This window comes from Molothrus ater, chromosome 17 (assembly GCF_012460135.2).
Source record: "Molothrus ater isolate BHLD 08-10-18 breed brown headed cowbird chromosome 17, BPBGC_Mater_1.1, whole genome shotgun sequence".
Taxonomy (NCBI): domain Eukaryota; kingdom Metazoa; phylum Chordata; class Aves; order Passeriformes; family Icteridae; genus Molothrus; species Molothrus ater.
This window is the reverse complement of record NC_050494.2, coordinates 2055765-2074900: the sequence shown is the minus strand read 5'-3', so window position 1 is coordinate 2074900 and position 19136 is coordinate 2055765. Positions and strand designations below refer to the sequence as shown.

At 50.8% G+C, this 19136-nt stretch overlaps 1 protein-coding gene across 4 annotated transcripts in view; it reads left to right on the top strand.

Annotated features, from left to right (window-relative positions):
• Positions 1–19136, top strand: part of RALY (RALY heterogeneous nuclear ribonucleoprotein) — a 147937-nt gene that overhangs the window by 105036 nt on the left and 23765 nt on the right. For all 4 annotated transcript variants that reach the window (XM_054516634.1, XM_036395772.2, XM_036395773.2 and 1 more), the window contains one exon: positions 16620–16884. In XM_054516634.1, coding sequence (XP_054372609.1) covers positions 16629–16884 — 256 coding nt within the window. In that variant the 5' untranslated portion in view covers positions 16620–16628. The remainder of the gene's footprint in view (positions 1–16619; positions 16885–19136) is intronic.

The following is a 19136-nucleotide window of genomic DNA, read 5'->3' as shown; positions in this document are numbered from 1 at the left end:
TGGCCATGGCCAGAGGGGTTTGTGTGAGTGTGAGGAGAGAGCCCTGGGCTCATGGATGGGGGCAGGGGATGCTGAAAGCAGCAGCAGCAGCGAGGCCACTCATTACCAGCTGAGAAACTTCCCAAAACCTTGGTTTTCCCCACAAATAAATCAATCATTTGCTGTTAAAACAACAATTGGGCTGGTGGGGGGTGTTCATTAAGGAACATTATCAGAACCCCTGTGAGTGGGAGGGGGGCATGGAAACATTCTGTTTTTCTGTTAGGCTGGGAATGATAAAGAATTAAAGAATAATTCTCAAGAAATTAGTCATGGCCAGCCATTAATGAGCATCTCAGTAACACACTAATGAGCTGGCTTCAGCTGCCTGTAAAAAAGGCCTTTAATTAGATTAGTGCATGTAGCATTGTCCAGTGCCTGGTAGGTAATCATCAGGTTTTGCACTGGTGGGATTATGGATGACATTCTATTTAATTGCTGTTTCCTTTTCATTTTCTTCCTCTTTTTTTTTTTTTTTCCCTTTTCTTTTGAAGATTTTTTTTCCTCCAAAGAATTTTGTTTCTGTTCTTGAACAGAACCTAAATGTTGTCCATGGAATTCTGCATCTGAAAGGGCTGCCAGACTGGGCTTATCTGATTCAATTGACCTTTAAATTTATTTTGCTGCCATCAAAAAGAATGTTGGTCTGTTCACAGGAGATTTCTGAGATGATTGGAAGCAGAGACTCCTGAAAACTCCACTTGTTGCATATTCTGCAATCAAAGGAGGGAGGGCTTCTAGGAGAAAAGTGCCCTAATTTAAAATATATTTTCATGAAGAAAATGCTTTCAAAGACAAAATCTCAGCCTTGTCAAGCAGATGGAGATGGTAACTGCCCCATCCCTGGGAGTATTCAAGGCTGGGTTGGACAGGGCTTGGAGCAGCCTGGGACTGTGGAAGGTGTGGAAGAGGGTGGAACAATTCTTGAAGGTCCCCTCCAACCCAAACTATTCCATGATTCTTTGGGGTAAAACTGTCTCCAAAGGGGGGTGCAGAGGAGCAGCTCTAGGGTGACCCCAGCCCTGTGAGGTCAGGGCACACCTCGAGTGCTGTGCCCAGCTCTGGCCCCTCGGGTTGGGAAGGACCTTGAGGGACTGGAGCACATCCAGAGGGGGAAATGAGGGTGGAGAGGGGCTGGGAACACAAACCCTGTGAGTGAGGAAGCCCTGAGGGAGCTGGGGGTGCTCAGCCTGGAGAAAAGGAGACTCAGGGCTGCCCCCATCACTCTCACAGCTCCTGAAAGGTGCCTGTGCTCAGCTGGCCCTGGGCTCTTTCTCCAGCAGCACTGACACAACCAGAGCACACAGCCTCGAGCTGCACAAGGGAAATACAGGCTGGAGATTGGGAAAAAGTTTTTCATGGAAAGAGTGAGAAAGTTCTGGCATGGCTGCCCAGGGAGGTGGTGGAGTCCCCATCCCTGGGGGTGTTTAACAAAGCCTGGATGTGGCACTGGGTGTCAGGGTTGAGCTGAGGGCTTGGAGTTGGGTTGGACTCGAGGATCTTGAAGGTCTCTCCCAACCTGGTCATTCTGGGAATTCTGTGACACAGTGTCCAGCTGTGCCAAGGGAAATACAGGGAACACAAGGAAATCACTCTGAAAAAAACCCATTGATTTCAGATGAGTAAATAATGACTGATCATGCATAGTGATTACTCTTTACATTTGTGTGACTGAGCTTCATGGCCCACAGTTTTCCATCAATTAGCACCCACTTTTATTAAAGATTTTAACTAGAATTATTAAAATTATTTATCTTCTGTCTGGGAACATCTAGACTCTTGGCTAAGCAAGCATAAGTGAACAAGAACTTAGGGGCTTGAATAACTTTGTAGTGCTGAGCAGTTGTAAACATTGGAGGAAACAGTCGAAGTTCACCCTTGGATTGGTTGGATATTGGGAAAAAGTTTGTATAGAAAGGTGATAAAATTCTGGAATGGCTGCCCAGGGAGGTGGTGGAATCCCCATGCCTGGGTGTGTTTAACAAAGCCTGGATGTGGCACTGGGTGCCAGGGTTGAGTTGAGGGCTTGGGGCTGGGTTGAATTTGATGATCTTGGAGGTCTCTCCCAACCTGGTCATTCTGGGAATTCTGTGCAGCTTTTGGGGGAGCCCCAGCTGTGTGGACACCAGGCAGGGGGAGGAGCAGGAGCTCTCACTGTCCAGCTCTAGGTCAATCCTTTATCACACTTATTAGGGAGGATTTAATGCTCTAATGAATAGATTTTTAATCTTCTACAGGCATAAATAATACATAGAGCAGATGGTAACGAGCCACAGCCATAAACCGAGCGCTGACCCGATAGACTTTGTGACTATTGTACCTTTAGCAGCTGATTAAATACTTATTTAAACAGCTATTGATTATTTATGGCTCTGTTACAGGGGATTTCAGAAATTTAAAGCAGAGCCAGCTTTTCAGAGCATTGGCAGGATTTCTGCAGTTTGAAATGACCTGTTTTAATTAAAAATTCAAAAAGAAGGCTCTTGGCAGAGTGGGGGGGAGAGCTGAAGGAGAACTGGGGGGAGCCACTTCTGTCCCCAGTGTTTGGGCACAGCACTGCATCAGCCAGGGCTGACCAGCTTTTATTTTTTCATTTTTATTTTAGTGGGATTATAATTCTTTTCATACTTGTTTATTTTAGTAGAGAGGTTTTTATTTAATATTAATTCGCTATTTTTAAATTTTTTATGGTTTCATATGTAATTGGGAAAAAGAGGGTTTTTATAGTTTGTAAGAGGATTTTAATTTTAAAATTATGTTGGGGTTTTTTTTTTAATTTGGGGTTTTTTTAATTGATGATGATGTTTTTATGGGGTTTTTTAGATGTTTGTGGGATGGGGTTTTTTTGTTTTGTTGTTTTTTTTGTTTTTTTTTTTTTTTTTTTTGGAAAGGGCTTGGTTTTGTGGTTTTTTGGGGTTTTTTTTCTGTCTGGTTGGTGATGCCAGCAAGCACTTTGGGAAGGAGATTTGGTCTTTTTTGTTAGGGTTGTTTGGTTTGGTTGAGATAGGAGCTGGGTTTGGTTGTGTGGTTTATTTTGTTAGTTGGAAGAAAAAGAGAGGCTTTTAGGGGATTTTTGGTTTTAATATGTACTTTATATAGAGGTGTGTTTCGGTTTTTAGTGGTTTCATAGCTTGCTAGATATATAAAAAAGTTTTTGTATTGATTTAAATTTTTTTAATGTTAAATTATGCTATTTTATTTTTTGGTTTTGTGAAATATATATAGAATTTGGTTTTGTGAAGTATATGTATTTTTTGTTTTGTGAAACACATTTTTTGTTTTGTGAAATACATATTTTTTTATTTTTTACTTTATATATTTTGATTGTGTGGAACATATTTTTTGGTTTTGTGGAATATATATATTTTTTGGTTTTGTGGAATTTTTTTTTTTTGGTTTTGTGGAATATATTTTTTGGTTTTGTGAAATATTTTTTTGGTCTTGTTAAATATATTTTTTACTTTATATATTTTGGTTTTGTGGAATATATTTTTCATTTTATATTTTTTGGTTTTGTGGAATATACAAAACATATACTTTATTTTATATATTTTGGCTTTCTGGAATTTTTTTTGTTGTTTTGTGGAATATATTTTTTTTTGTTTTGTGGAATATATATATTGGAATATAGATATAGATATAGAAAAGAATATATATATTGGTTTTGTGGAATATATTTTTCATTTTATATTTTTTGGTTTTGTGGAATACATATATTTTATTTTATATATTTTGGCTTTCTGGAATATTTTTTTTTTTGTTTTGTGGAATATATATTTTTGTTTGTTTTGTGGAAAATGTATATATTGGAATATAGATATAGATATAGATATAGATAGGAATATATATATATTGGTTTTGTGGAATATATATATTTTATTTTATATATTTTGGCTTTCTGGAATTTTTTTTTTTTTTGTTTTGTGGAATATATTTTTCATTTTATATTTTTTGATTTTGTGGAATACATATACTTTATTTTATATATTTTGGCTTTCTGGAATATATATTTTTGTTTGTTTTGTGGAAAATATATATATTGGAATATAGATATAGATATAGATATAGATAGGAATATATATATATTGGTTTTGTGGGATATATATTTTTGGTTTTGTGGGATATATATATTTTTGGTTTTGTGGAATATATACTTGTATCCCCAGGTTTGTAGGGCCATCACTGCAGAGCAGAGGGGTTCAAGGAGCTGCCCCTGCCCTTGGCACAGAGGCAGCAGCACAGGTGGCACCAGCCCAGTGCCAGCCCAGGCTGCTCCCCGTGCGTCAGCGTGGGCAGGGCTGGAGCCACCCCCCTGCAGAGCCACATCTGCCAGGGCAGCTGGATCATTGCTGGCACCCTGCAGGACACGTGCCCTGCCCTGCTCTGCCCTGCCCTGCCCTGCCCTGAACTGAACTGCTCTGCCCTGCCCTGCCCTGCCCTGAACTGCTCTCCCCTTCTCTCCCCTGCTCTGCTCTGCCCTGCTCTCCCCTGCCCTGCTCTGCCCTGCCCTGCTCTGCCTGCCCTGCCCTGCTCTGCCCTGCTCTGCCCTGCTCTCCCCTGCCCTGCTCTCCCCTGCCCTGCCCTGCCCTGCTCTGCCCTGCCCTGCTCTCCCCTGCTCTGCCCTGCCCTGCCCTGCCCTGCCCTGCCCTGCCCTGCTCTCCCCTGCCCTGCCCTGCCCTGCCCTGCTCTCCCCTGCCCTGCCCTGCTCTCCCCTGCCCTGCCCCGGTGCTGGCAGAGCCTGGTGGGGCTGGCCATGGGCAGCAGGGTGGGAGCAGCTCCCCCTCTGCAGCACGGACAGACAGACAGAGCCCAGGACATCCCTCTGGTGCCCTGGAGGGCTCCAGCCCCTGCCTGGGGGCTCAGAGACCTTGGCACGCAGTCAAAAACACCTGTGCCTTTGATTTTAACCCATGGAAACAATTCCCAACTTGACATGAGGATTTACAAGCCATGAGAGTTTAAGTAGAATGATAGGGAATTTATCACAAGGTAGAAAAATAGAATTTAGGGTTTTTTAGAATGGGGGTTCAGAAGCCAAGATGGAGGAATCTGGGTGTGCCTTGTCCTTCTTTCTTCTTCTTAGCCTCCATCTTCTGCTGTGATGGTGACACTTTTGCATTGTTTTAGAGGAGAGACAAACTGTCTAACACAGGTGACAGGTATTGGAAAATTATTGTAAATAAAGAACACCCAGTTTTTAGTATAAAAAGATAGCACCACCCTGAGGGGGTCCCCAGCAGGGGCTTGGTGCCACCTCCAGAGGACCAGGAGCTCAGGGAGTGCCCCTGGATGGGCAGGGTGCTGATGGCCTCAAGCAGGGCCACAGGAGGCTCAGATTGGATGTTAGGAACAATTTCCTCATGGCAGGGGTTGTTGAGCATTGGCACAGCTGCCCAGGGCAGGGGTGGGGTCACCATCCCTGGAAGGGATCAAAAAACCTGGGGCTGTGGCACTTGGGGATGGGGTTTAGGTGGTGCTGGGTGGATTCTTGCACCTCATGATCTCAGAGGTGTTTTCCAACCTTAATGATTCCATGATGGATCCCTGGGAAGTGCTGGGAGAAATTCAGAGCTCTGTGGAAGGAGCCCCTTGTTGGACAGCAGAGGGGACAGCCCAGAATGGCACTGGAGGGAGCCCAGGACCTGCTCTGCCTGCAGGGAAAGGATCCTCCCCTGCTGGGATGTGCTTGGTTGCACTTACAGGGGGAGCAGGGTTTGCAAAGGGACCCCACAGCTTCAGTCTGGCTCCTGCTGAGCTCATCTCCACCTTTCCAGCCTTCTCAGCTCTCAGCACAGCAAATATTCCCCTAAAATACAGCCCTGGGCCTGCAGAACCAGTCTAATAATTGTGCCATCTTTGTCTACCCCCTTTTTTAATAACTTCTCAGTCCTTTAACACTCATGTTTGGGAGGATTGAAGCTGTTTTCCCCAGAAAACCCAAGCATTGGTTTCTTTCCTCCCAGTTGATTGTGTTTATTGGAGCCCACAGCAGTGAGCAGGATCTTCCTGAGCCCTCCAGCTCTGTGTGCAGAACTTGCTGGGGACTCAGGAGTTATTGAAAAGAGTGCAGGGTTTGTGTTGGTTATTAAACCAACTCTTCAGAGCTGGGCTTTCATGTTTGGGGACTGGCTAGGAAATGGCTCAGGGTTCCCCAGGGAGGCGTGACTGGCACTGGGGGTGGCCCATGGAGCTGGGCAGGGCAATCCCCTGTCTCAAAACTGCCTTTTTCAGCTTAAAGGAAAAGAAAACAACAAGAGCAGGGTGCCCAGAGCAGCTGGGGCTGCCCCTGGATCCCTGGCAGTGCCCAAGCCAGGCTGGACAGGGCTTGGAGCAGCCTGGGACAGGGGAAGGTGTCCCTGCCATGGCAGGGGTGGCACTGGATGATTTTTCAGGTCCCTTCCAACCCAAGCATTCTGTGATCCTGTGATTCTCCTAAAGCCCTCAGAGCCCAGGCAAGCCTGATGGCTGCCCAAAGTGAGATCCTCCCTGTGGCACAGCCAGGACAATCTGTGTGTGCTGGGCAATGTTCACTGCCCAGACCTTCCCTAAAACTTCCTGGCTGCTTGCAAGAAAGTGCAAATCACTCCTGTGGTGGATTTTTGTCTTCCCATGTAATGCTGCTGATTCAGCCTTCAAGCTCTTAGAAACAGAATGGTTTGGGTTGGAAGGGACCTGAAAAATCATCTTATGGGCAGGGACACCTTCCACTGTCCCAGGTGCTCCCAGCCCTGTCCAGCCTGGCCTTGGGCACTGCCAGGGATCCACAGGCACCTGTGCCAGGGCCTGCCCACCCTCACAGGGAACAATTTCTTCCCCAAACTGGCCCTCTTTCAGTTCAAAACCATTCCCCTGTGTGCTGTCACAACAGACCCTACTCAGAGTTTTGTTCCCATCAAGTTCCAAAAATTTTCTGTGCTGCTCCCTTGCAAGTGGCAAGAAAGATGTTTGGGCATGAAAGGTTTGGGATGAAAGAAGCAAGGGGAACCTCCAAAAAGCAGTGAGGTCAGGGCTGGGCTTTGGCCTGCACAAGAGTACCTGAGATGGTTAAAAACACCTGGACAAGGTGCACCCCACTCACACTGGAGCTCCACAGGCTGGACCATCCATCCAGGTTCCTGGTGCTTTTTCCAACACCCCAACTGCCAAATTTGCCCCAAACCTGGCAGGGACCAGCTTTGTCCCTGTGCTGTGTGCTGGAGATCCCTGCAGGATGTCAAAGCTCCAAGCTGGAAAAACCTGTGATGGTGTTCTGGGTGGAGATGTGGGCAGGACAGAAAACCCCAGGGTAGAAATCCCACAATAGAAATTCCCATCTCCCCTCCTGTGAGCAAACATGATGAGAGGGACAGAAGAGTGTGACAGTGCTCACAGGGGTCCCAGGATGAGGGGAGAGATGAGGATTTGACTCCATGTTTCAGAAGGTTTGATTTATTATATTATTATATATATAATATTAAAACTATACTAAAAGAATAGAAGAAAGGATTTCATCAGATGCACCTGTTGCATTCCACAGCAGCAGATAACCATTGTTTGCATTTTGTTCCTGAGGCCTCTCAGCTTCTCAGGAGGAAAAATCCCAAGGAAAGGATTTTTCAGAAAAAAGATGTCTGTGACAGAAGAGCCAGGCTGCTGCTGTCACAGTGACACAAAGAGCTCCTGCAGGACACAGAGGGGCTGGGTTTGCTCTCTGCTCTCCCTTCTCCTGCTGTGACAGTTCCTCAGTCACCCAGAGCCCCTGGGGTTTGCACCACCTGGCTCTCAATTCCCCTCTAATCTGGGAAAGGAGGCACTGACAGCAGGGAGGGGACAGCTATCAGCACTCCAGTGCCAGCCTCGGGCTGTTCCTGGGTGGATAGCAGGATTTTTAAGGGATTCCTGCACCTTGGCAGCAGAGGGACAGCAGCATGTGACATTTCTGTCACATATTTAAGCTGAACCAGAGGCAGGGAGAGGAGTTTGCTGGCATCCATCCCCCCTCCAGCATGGAACACGGGCATGTGCAGCTGGGCACGGCCTGTCCTGGGGTGTGGGAGCTCATTGGGACCCTGGAGTGATCCTCACCACCCCTAAAAATGGCCCAGGGGATCCCTGAATGTCTGGGGTGCAAAGCTCAGTTAATCCTGCTGTTCTCTTCTCACCTGGCAGTGGCACACAGGTGCCCTTGTGGGATGAACCCCTGGGGAATCCTGGGCAGGTGCCAGGCTCCAGGGCTGTGTGGAGGCTCAGGTGGCAGGGCTGGGGTCACAGGGTGCTGGAGAGCCCAGCCTGGGTGCAGGTGATGTCCCCAGCTGCTCCTGGGTCACTGTGCTGTGGCCTCAGTGCTGTCCCTGGGGATGGCACAGGCAGGAGGGAGGGCAGGAGGCAACGAGAGGGAAGGAAATAGGTTTAGATTGGATATTTGGAAGAAATTGTTCCCTCTGAGGGTGGGCAGGCCCTGGCACAGGTGCCCAGAGCAGCTGTGGCTGCCCCTGGATCCCTGGCAGTGCCCAAGGCCAGGCTGGACAGGGCTGGGAGCACCTGGGACAGTGGGAGGTGTCCCTGCCGTGGCAGGGGTGGCACTGGATGGGCTTTAAAGTCCCTTCCACCTCAAGTGATTCTGTGATTTGAGGAAGGGAGGGAGGGAGGGAGGGAGGGAGGAAGGAAGGAAGGAAGGAAGGAAGGAAGGAAGGAAGGAAGGAAGGAAGGAAGGAAGGAAGGAAGGAATCAATCAATCAATCAATCAATCAATCAATCAATCAATCAATCTTACTCCTGGCAATCTCGTCCTTAAGTCTCCTTGTGTCTTTGGGGGCATTTGGGACTGGGAGTGCCACTGCAATATCTCTGGAGGCTTTGGTGAGGCTGGGGGCACACCCCCCTCCACCCCAGACCTCTCCTGTCTGGAGCTCAGTTTCCCTTGCAGAAAACAGGGATAATCCTGATGCTCTGTCCTGGATGTTCTCTGGGGTGCTGGAGGTGAAGAACCCCTTTACACCTTCATTTATTCATGTCCAGGTATTATTCCTTGTTGCCTTTTGTCTTTTTTCCATTTCTAGCTCATCTTGTGGCAGCTGTGGGATGAGGGATGAAAGGTGAAATCAGAGCTGTGGAAATGCCCCTGCTGATGGCAGCAGTGCTTACTGGGATGTCCTGGAATGCCCAGGAATGTGTGTGTGTGCTGTGTGGGTGTTTGTGACCCACAGAAACAAACCCATCTGCTCTGAGCCAGCCCTGCTGGATGTTCCAGGGTGGCTGGAGAGGCCACTGTGCCCCCAGCTGATGGCTCTGCTGGATCTCACCTGGACACACATTTCCTGCTGGAATGCAGGGATAGAGTATGAAATATTAACAGCCATGGTAAAATGCCCTTTTCCAGTTGCTGCAGGAAGGAGGCCAGTAAGTGGTGCCAAGTGAGTGCTGTGTTTAAGAAGAAATGCCAGATAAGTGGGACAGAGTATCGGGTCCGTCTGTCTGTCTCTGCCCCGACACGGGTAGGGTGGTTCTTGGGTGGCACGCGTTTCAAAGGACAGTCTGGACTCTTCAGCTTTTCGGTCTTCTGATTGTTTATTGTTTCTTATCTACAAAATTTTCTGTCTGCCCAACAGAGGTCTGATTTGCAAGGCAGCCAAGGGCACTCGTGACTACTCACAGGGCGGTCATGTCTTTTTTATACTAAAATCTACGTACATAATATTTACCTTTATTTTCCAATACTTTTCACCCATGTTGGCAAGTGCACCTTCACCATAAACCAATCCCCAAATGCCAACATCACCACAGGAGATGGAAGACAAGAAGAAGAAAGAAGAAGGACGAGACATGCCCTGATCCCTCCATCTAGTCTCCATAACCCCCCTGTACCAAAAACCTTAAAGTTTATATTTTCACCCTCTAAACGTGTCCCTTTTACACCTTTCACTCTAAAGTGATTCTCATGTCCTCAAACTGCTGTCACTTCTGTGGATGGTCAAAATCAAGCCACCAAACACTCTTGGCAACATTCCAGGATTTCCAAGACCCCCAAGGGTTCTCCTGGCATCTCTGGACATTGGGAACGATGTGCTGAGTTCCCACAACAGAGGAGAAAGGGAGGCTGATTTCTGCAGGGGATTCCTGGCTCTGCACAGTGCAGAGCACTGTGCACAGGGCCCAGGGGGTTGTGAGACACCAGTGATGGGGCCCAAACCCTCTGAGCATTCCCCAGCCTTGCCTTGTCCCTGCTGCCAAATCCCTGCTGCCTGCGTGGGCAGGTGGCCCTGTGAGCTCCATCTGCAGAGCCACCAGGGCCCCTGCCCAGCCCTGCCAGCAGCGTGGCCATCACCCTGCCTGCCCCTGCCTTGGCCATCTGGTGGCCCTGTGCCACCTCCCATCAGCCCAGGCCTGTCATTGTTAAAGTAACCCCACAATCTCTGATGTTCTGATTTATTGTACCACTTCCTGTCACCTTCTGAAGTTTCTTTCCTGTTCCATAATACAAAATGCACTGCAGCAGTGAAGAGAGGAGCTGTTGTTTTTTTGGCTCACAAGTCACTGTGGCTCTGGCTCCCAGCTGAGCCTTTGTTTCATTTTTAATTCTCTCAGTGGACACAGCAGAGCAAGAAGCTGGTGGGCACTGCCCCCCTGTGTCCCAAGGTGGCCCTGGGGCCACGGGAATTCCAAGGGTGACGGGGTCTCTGAGATGACCCCGAGGTGTTGGAAAGTCTCTTTTCTCCAGCCAAAGAAGAAGATGGGATTCCTTGGCTCTGTTCTCAAGGTTGTTTATTTGCTCTTATCTAATACATTGTCTTTTTGACCTGCTGAGATCTGTCCAACAGGTCAGGTTCAGGCACACTGACCGCCCTCAGGGCGGTGTTATCTTTTTATACTAAAAACTAGGTGTACTTTATTTACAATAATTTTCCAATACCTGTCACCTATGTTAGACAGTTTGTCTCTACTCTAATAAACCAATGCAAAAGTGCCACCATCACAGCAGAAGATGGAGGCTAAGAAGAAGAAGGAGAAAGACAGAACACACCCAGATTCCTCCATCTTGCTTCTTGAACCCCCATTCTAAAACCCCAAAATTCTACATTTTTACCCAGTGCTAAATTCACTATCATTCTATTCAAACTCTTGTGGCTTGTAAATCCTCACACAAAGTTGATAATTGTTTCCATGGGTTAAAATCAAAGGCATGGGTGTCTTTGACTCCATGCCAAGGTCTCTGCGCCCCCTGCCAGGGTCTTGAGTCCTTCAGGTCAGCCAGAGGAATGTGCTGGGTTCTGACACAAGGGATGAGCTCCTGCTCTGTCCCTGCCCCTGCAATGCAGGGTGTGTTACCCTTAGGCAAGGCTTTATAAAGCCTAAGTGAATTCCTAAGTGAATGACCTGCGTGGGAGTTGCTCATCCCATGTCCAGTTTTATATGGGATTGCTGGGATCCCTGTGCCACAGCACAGCTGCAGGGAGTGTGGGGAAGGTCCCAGCAGCCAGACAAGGAGGGTGTGAAGTGGGAATGGGCAGCAGGGACCCAGAAGAGGCACAAATTCCCCTTTTCCAACCCCCTCCCCAACTCCATGGCAGGCAAAATCTTCATCTTGGGAGATGCCTTTGGAGATTTCCTTCTCCAAAATCCAGCTGGTACCTTCCTGCCCACACCTCACCTTCATCCAGGTCTTTTTTTTTAATATCAAACCCACATGGGGAGGGTCCATTGGCAGCTGCAGAGCTGGCTCATGTGGCTGAGAGCCCATGGAATTTGGGGGAAAAGAAAGTTTTATACCCCCACCCTCCCCACATCCCACCTGAATCCCAGCCTGTTCCAGCCCAGGCACAGAGGCAGCTTAACCCACATCCCTCCTCCACAGGCTGAAGGAGCTCAGCCCCTGATGGAATTGGGGTTTGCAGCTGCAAACAGCTGGCCAGAGCTTCAGGCTCATGTAAATAACACCTGGCTGGGCTGACCAGTCCCTGGGGAGCTTTGGGCTTTGCTGGTTTGGGGCTGGGGGTGGCAGCAGTGAAGCTCTGCAGTGCTGGGGTGGGAAAGCAGAGCCAGGGGTGTGTTTGATGTGAGTGCTGTGTCTGGTTCTGAGGAAGGGAACATTCCTCACCTGGAAATGGGGTGGCCAAACTTGACCAAGCTACTTCTCTTCTGTGCCAAAGTGACTGGATGGTGTCTGCCCTACCTTCAGGAGGGCTTTGGACACAGTCCTGCAGCATCCTGGCCTCCAGGTGAGCACTGCAGGCTGCATGGTGGCTCCAAGCATGGGGAGAGGGGCTCAGCCTCTGCCCAGGGACCAGGGGAATTTCTCAGAGGTCTGCAGCAAAGGAGGGCCATGGGTGGGTAGAAAATGGGTTGGGAACTGGCCCAGACTCCAACAGATGAGGATGGAAAAGTGGGAGGGCATCCTGTAGAGGGGAAGCAGCATAGAGGGACCAAGAGTGTCCCCATGGCATGGCCTGGGCTGGGGGAAAGAGGTGCCAGGGCAGGCTGGCTCTGCAACAAGGGAATGCAGCTCCAGGAGTCACCCATGTGGAGTCACTGCTGTGACAGTGCTGAATCCCCAGGGACAGGAGGGCTCACAGCAGGTCTGGTGTGTCCTCAGGGCAGCAAGGCCACCCAGGGCCACCTGGCTGCAGATACCCCACAGTGTGCAGCCTCTCTGAAGGTCCTGCACAGCCCCAGGCACTGCCAGCATGTCCAGCATGGAGATCCCCTGGGCACTGCCCACACTCAGGATGGAGATTCCAGGAGACACTGACTACTTTCAGGGTGGAGGAATGGAGATTTCAGTGAGCACTGCTCACATTCAGGATGGAGATCCCCTGGACACTGCTCACATTCAGGATGGAGATTCCAGTGAGCACTGGCCACATCCAGGATGGAGATTCCAGTGAGCCCTGGCCACATCCAGGATGGAGATTCTAGTGAGCCCTGGCCACATTCAGGATGGAGATTCCAGGGGACACTGGGGCCACCCTGGAGCAGCCTCCAGCTGGGCTTGGTGCTGATATTCAGGATTTCTGTGAAATGAGTCCTTGAGGTTTAAGCTGGGTACCCAGAGTGACCCAAGAGCTGGGAAAAGCCTCCATTTCTCCTCATCTGCACCAGGTTCCTTTGGGACCCTCTTCCAGGTGCCACTGCAAAAATAAATTAAAATACAGAGCATTAAACAAGGGCTGATACAGGGGTGTAAGTTGGAGCACCACTTGCCAAAGGTTGAGAATTGAACTCAGTTAGATTCCTTTGAAAGTCCTGTCCTTTGGCTATTTTTTCCCAGAGTTTTTAGGAAAACTCTGCCTGTCAGGAATTGGTTTTAAAGTAATAAAACAAATGTATCTGGCTCTTTTAATCTGTAAGTGTGAAAGGGAAAATACAACGAGCCAGACTCAGACCAAGTCTAACTTTTTTTTTTTTTTTTTAAGATTGGATTTAGCAGGCAGATTATTTCCAGCCTCAGTGTCAGGTTAATGGAGTGGCAGGGGTTGGAGCTAGAGGAGATTTATTGTGGAGCCACATCCTCACAGAGAAGCTCAGACTTGCAGTGTGTGCAGGGCTGTGTGAGGCCTGGCTTCAGATGGTGCCAGGGATGGAGGGTCCAGGGAAGGTGGAGCTGTGCCCTGGCAGCTGGGCACAGAGCCCTTTGCTGGGCATTGCCCAGGCTGCCACCCCCCTCTCTGCCTGTGGCCATGGGGCAGTCTCCTGCCATGGCCCTGCCCTGGAATTTCAGATGCTGGGATTTGGAGCAGGTGAGCCCTGGCACTGCTGCCTGTGTGGGCACCCTGGGCAGGCTGGGACCCCAAGGGGCTGGGAGCTCAGAAGGGAAAACATTGTGTTGGGGAAGATGAAACAGGAAAGCCTTATCAATATGATTACCTGGCAAAAGATTTTGAGAATATAGAAACTATAAGTGAGATTGAAATGAAAGCAAGCTTTGAGATCCCCCAGTTACTGAACAACAGGAAAACAATGGTGTGGTCACTGAAGGTGATCCCCTTTTGATGGAACAACACCCTCTGCTTGCAGACAGGCCCAAGGCTCAGAGCAGACCCCACTGGCTGGGCAGAAGGGGCCCAAAGAGGAGTTTGTAGGGTTTAAAATGTAACACAGGATGGTGATGTAATGATTCTTATAGGCTCTATGGAAATGCTGTGGGATTTGTATCTTGCACTAGATTGGTTAGTGAGAATGAGAATATTCAACACAGAAGAAGATTTATTGTATTGTAATGGGAACCTTGCTCCCTTACCCTTTTTACTCTCTTACCTTTTTTACTCCCTTACCCTTTTACTCTCTTTCCCTCTCATCCTCTCTCCCCCTCTCTTCTTTGGGGTCTGCTCTGGGCTGTGTTTGGCAGCTCCCAGCAGGGCCCTGCCCCCAGGCCCTTTGCAGTAACCCCCAAGTTCCAGCCCTGGCTGCAGAGATCTCTCGTGTCCGTCTGTCCTGACCATCACCCCCCGACACTCTTACACATTGGTTGGATTATGCCCTTTTCTGACCTAGAGATGGAGCAACTGAGAGGCATTTTTAAAACTTTGATTTTCTTCTTAGTCTCATGAGAAGAGTGAGATATTTATAATTTATGTCATTGCAATCAGAATTTTACTATTTCTTAATTACAATACACTGTAAGTGTTCCTTGGCCTATCAGCTTTAGCTACTTCTGTCAAGTTTGAAGAATTTTCTACAAATCCATTTCCCACAAAAATCCATCCCCTGAGGAGCCAAAATGGGGCTCCCCTGGTGAAGGGTGAGGTGGGTGTGATGCTGTTCTCCCCTCTAACAGAGGAGAGAGAAGCAACCAAAGATTTTGTGTCCTGTGGGGAATCTCTGTGCAGGAGAGCACAAGGAAGGAGCAGGACTGGGGTTTTGGGAAGTCTTGGATGCAACCCCCAAATATTGTGGCTTTTTGGCAGGCTCAGCCTGCCAGGGTAGGAGTGTAGGAAAGGGAACTCCATGTTTGGGGGCTCAGCAAAGCTGGAACATCCCACACTGCCCTGTCAGTGCCTGGGGCAGGCTGGGCTGGGAACAGCAGACAGGGGGGACAGGGTCCACAGGGGCTGCACCAGGGCAGGCAGGCAGCCACTCATCATTAGCAATACCAGGCAGGAATTAAAGCACAGATGCTCAAATGCACATTTGCTCTTCAGGTCCAGGCTCAGAAGTGGCCCCACAAATGTGGTGCAGAGGCAGCACATGCAAACAATCAGCCCTCAGTTATGAACAGCTGCATTTTGAACCCGAGGCAGTAGGAATGTTGCATTGCTAAAGGCCAGCAAAGCAGAGGCAATGCTGCAATCAGGAGGTGGAAGCAGGGTGTTCCTTGAAGCCTTCCTGCTCTCCTGCCTTTCACTCTGGCTGTCCCTGCTTTATTCTGAAAGGGTGCAATGGCACCAGCTGTCCCCACCTTGGACCAGGCTGCTCAGACTTGGGGCCCAGAGAGCCAAAACCCCAAAGCCAGGCAGTGCCAGGGCAGGGGCTGGGGCCACCAGGCAGGGGACACCAGGCCCTGTGGTAGCAGCACAACCCCTGTGCCAGGCTTGGGGACCTCCAGGAGTTGTGGACACCCTGGTGGTGCTGCCCTTGGGATGGGGACACCTGTGCTTGCTGCTGGAAGGGGCTGGGGAAGAGCAGCACCTCCATGTGCATCACAGAACACCTTGCACAGCCCCTGGGTCAGTCCCAGAGCCTGTGTGTGCAGCACATCAGGATCCCAAACATCCCTGTGGCTCTGGAAGGTGGGAACCAAGCTGGTCTCTGCACAGCTGGGGGTTCTGCTGGAGCTGGAGCAGACAGGTCACAGTGCCTTGGGTTTCACACGATTTCAGCCCTGTCCCTCCTGTTCAGAGGGCAATCCTGTCCCAGTGCTGCCCGGGGAGGAGCCTGTCCTGCCTGGCAGCCACGGGAAGGGGTTGGAGTGGCTCCCAGCTGCTGTGATGGTGATTTCCAGGCTAACAGTGACACCTCCTGTTTGCACAAAGCCCGGCGTGCAGGCAGCGCAGTGCAGGTGCCAGCAGGAGCACATGGGCTGATCACTGCTTACATCTCTTCACTTATATCCAGAAATCCCAAGTCCCCTTCCAGGTGTGAGTGTGGCCTCACAGGGACAAACCTCATCCCTGTGCTGGTGAGGGCTGGGCTGGGAAGTGGCAGGGGAATGCCTGGAAAAGTGGGCATGAACCAAGGTGCTGGATGCAGACTGCTTCACAAAGAGTTCTTTGCATTGTGGTTTAGCATAGACAGGTAAAAGCTTTAGTATGACAGCATTAAAGATTTCACTTAGATGTGAAATGGATTTAAATCTTGGTTTCTCCCCTAAAAGCAACCTTAGAATCACAGAATACCCTGAGTTGGAAGGGACCCCACAGGCATCATTAAGTTCAGCTCCTGGCCCTGCACAGAACCAGGGGTCAGCCCGATCAAATGATTTCCAGAATCAAGAATTTGGATTGAATTGAAAATAGATTGAATTTAGGATCGACTGTGCCAGTGGTCTCCCAAAACCCAGGGGCTCCCAAAGATGGGATCTGAGGAGCCGCTTCTGAGAGCTTTGCCCCCCACCCTTTTCTCTGTGAATTCCTCCTCACACCTTTCTTCCTCTCCACCTCTCCTTGCAGGCATCCAAGATGTCCTTGAAGGTGCAGACCAGCAACATCACCAACAAGAATGACCCCAAGTCCATCAACTCGCGGGTGTTCATCGGCAACCTGAACACGGCGGTGGTGAAGAAGTCGGATGTGGAGACCATCTTCTCCAAGTACGGCCGCGTGGTCGGCTGCTCCGTGCACAAGGGCTACGCCTTCGTGCAGTACTCCAACGAGCGGCACGCGCGCGCCGCCGTGCTGGGCGAGAACGGCCGCGTGCTGGCCGGCCAGAGCCTGGGTGAGTGAGGGACGCAGCCAGGGCCCAGCTCAACGTGGCCACCAGCCCGGGGAGGGCTGGCCTGGCTTGGGCTGTGCTTGGCCTTTTTATCCCCAGCAGCCCCTGTGAGGGCTGGGCTGGGCTGGCTTGGGCTGTGCTTGGCCTTTTTATCCCCAGCAGCCCCTGTGAGGGCTGGCCTGGCTTGGGCTGTGCTTGGCCTTTTTATCCCCAGCAGCCCCTGTGAGGGCTGGCCTGGCTTGGGCTGTGCTTGGCCTTTTTATCCCCAGCAGCCCCTGTGAGGGCTGGGCTGGGCTGTGGCCTTTCCCCTGTAGCCCACTGGGAGGGCTGTGCTGGGCTGTGGCTGTGCTTGGCCTTTATCTCCAGCAGCCCCTGTGAGGGCTGGGCTGGGCTGGGTTGGGCTGGGCTGTGCTTGGCCTTTATCCCCAGCAGCCCCTGTGAGGGCTGAGCTGTGCTGTGGCCTTTCCCCTGTAGCCCACTGAGAGGGCTGGCCTGGCTTGGGCTGTGCTTGGCCTTTATCCCCAGCAGCCCCTGTGAGGGCTGGGCTGGGCTGGGCTGGGCTGTGGCCTTTTTCCCCTGTAGCCCGCTGAGAGGGCTGTGCTGGGTTGGGCTGTGCTTGGCCTTTATCCCCAGCAGCCCCTGTGAGGGCTGGGCTGGGCTGGGCTGGGCTGTCCTGTGGCCTTTTTCCCCAGTAGCCTGCTGGGTGAGCTGTGCTGTGGATTTTGTCCCCGGTAGCCCACTGGGTGGGCTGTCCTATGGCCTTTGTCCCCACCAGCCTGTTGGGAGGGCTGTCCTGTGGCTGCACTGTGGCCTTTCCCCCCAGTAGCCTGCTAGGTGGGCTCTGCTGTGTCTGTCCTGTGGCCATTTTCCCTAGTAGCCTGCTGGGAGGGCTGTGGTGTGCTGTGCTGTGGCCTTTTCCCCATTAGCCCCCTGGGAGGGCTGGGCTGGGCTGTGCTGTGGCCTTTATCTCCAGCAGCCCATTGGGTGGGCTGTGCTGTGGCCTTTTCCCCAATAATCTGCTGGATGGGCTGTGCTGTGGCCTTTCCCCCTAGCAGCCCCTGGGAGGGCTGTGCTGGGCTGTGCTGTGGCCTTTGTCCCCAGTACCCTGCTGGGTGGGCTGATCTGTGCTCTTTCCCCCTAGCAGCCTGCTGGGTGAGCTGTCCTGTGGCCTTTTTCCCCAGTAGCCTGCTGGGTGGGCTCTGCTGTGTCTGTCCTGTGGCCTTTCCCCCTAGCAGCCCTCTGGGAGGGCTGATCTGTGGCCTTTGTCCCCAGTACCTGCTGAGTGGGCTGTCCTGTAGCCTTTTCTGCCAGTACACACTGGGTGAGCTGTGCTGCGGCCTTTTTCCCCATTTTTGGTAATGAAACTTGAGATAATTTTAGGAAGGAGGTAGTATTTTGGGGGTTGGTCTCTTTCTCCAAGCAGCAGCTGACAGGATGAGAGGATTGAATTTTGTTAGTAAGTTTGTGGATAACACTTAAACTGGAATTGTGTGTCCATCTGTTGGAGGGTAGGAGGGCTCTGCAGAGAGACTTGGAACACTTGGATGGATGAGCACAGTCTAACAGGATGAAGTTTAATAAGTCCAAGTGCCCAGTCCTGCATTTTGGCCACAATAACCCCTGCAGTGCTCTGGGCTGGGGACAATGTGGCTGGACAGTGCCCAGGCACAAAGGGACCTGGGGGTGCTGGTCAGCAGTGACTGACCATGAGCCAGCAGAGTGCCCTGGGGGCCAAGAAGGCCAAGGGCTCCTGGCCTGGATCAGGAGTGGCCAGCAGGAGCAGGGAGGTCACTCTGCCCCTGCACTGGGCACTGCTGAGGGCACACCCTGAGTGCTGTGCCCAGCTCTGGGCCCTGAGGGTGGGAAGGGTTGAGAACTCGAGCACCAGAGGGGGAAACGAGGCTGGAGAGGGGCTGGGAACACAAACCCTGTGAGTGAGGAAGCCCTGAGGGAGCTGGGGGTGCTCAGCCTGGAGAAAAGGAGACTCAGGGCTGCCCTCATCACTCTCACAGCTCCTGAAAGGTGCCTGTGCTCAGCTGGCCCTGGGCTCTTTCTGCAGCAGCACTGACACAACCAGAGCACACAGCCTCGAGCTGCACCAAGGGAAATACAGGCTGGAGATTGGGAGAAAGTTTTTCATGGAAAGGGTGAGAAAGTTCTGGCATGGCTGCCCAGGGAGGTGGTGGAGTCCCCATCCCTGGGGGTGTTTAACAAAGCCTGGATGTGGCACTGGGTGCCAGGGTTCAGTTGAGGGC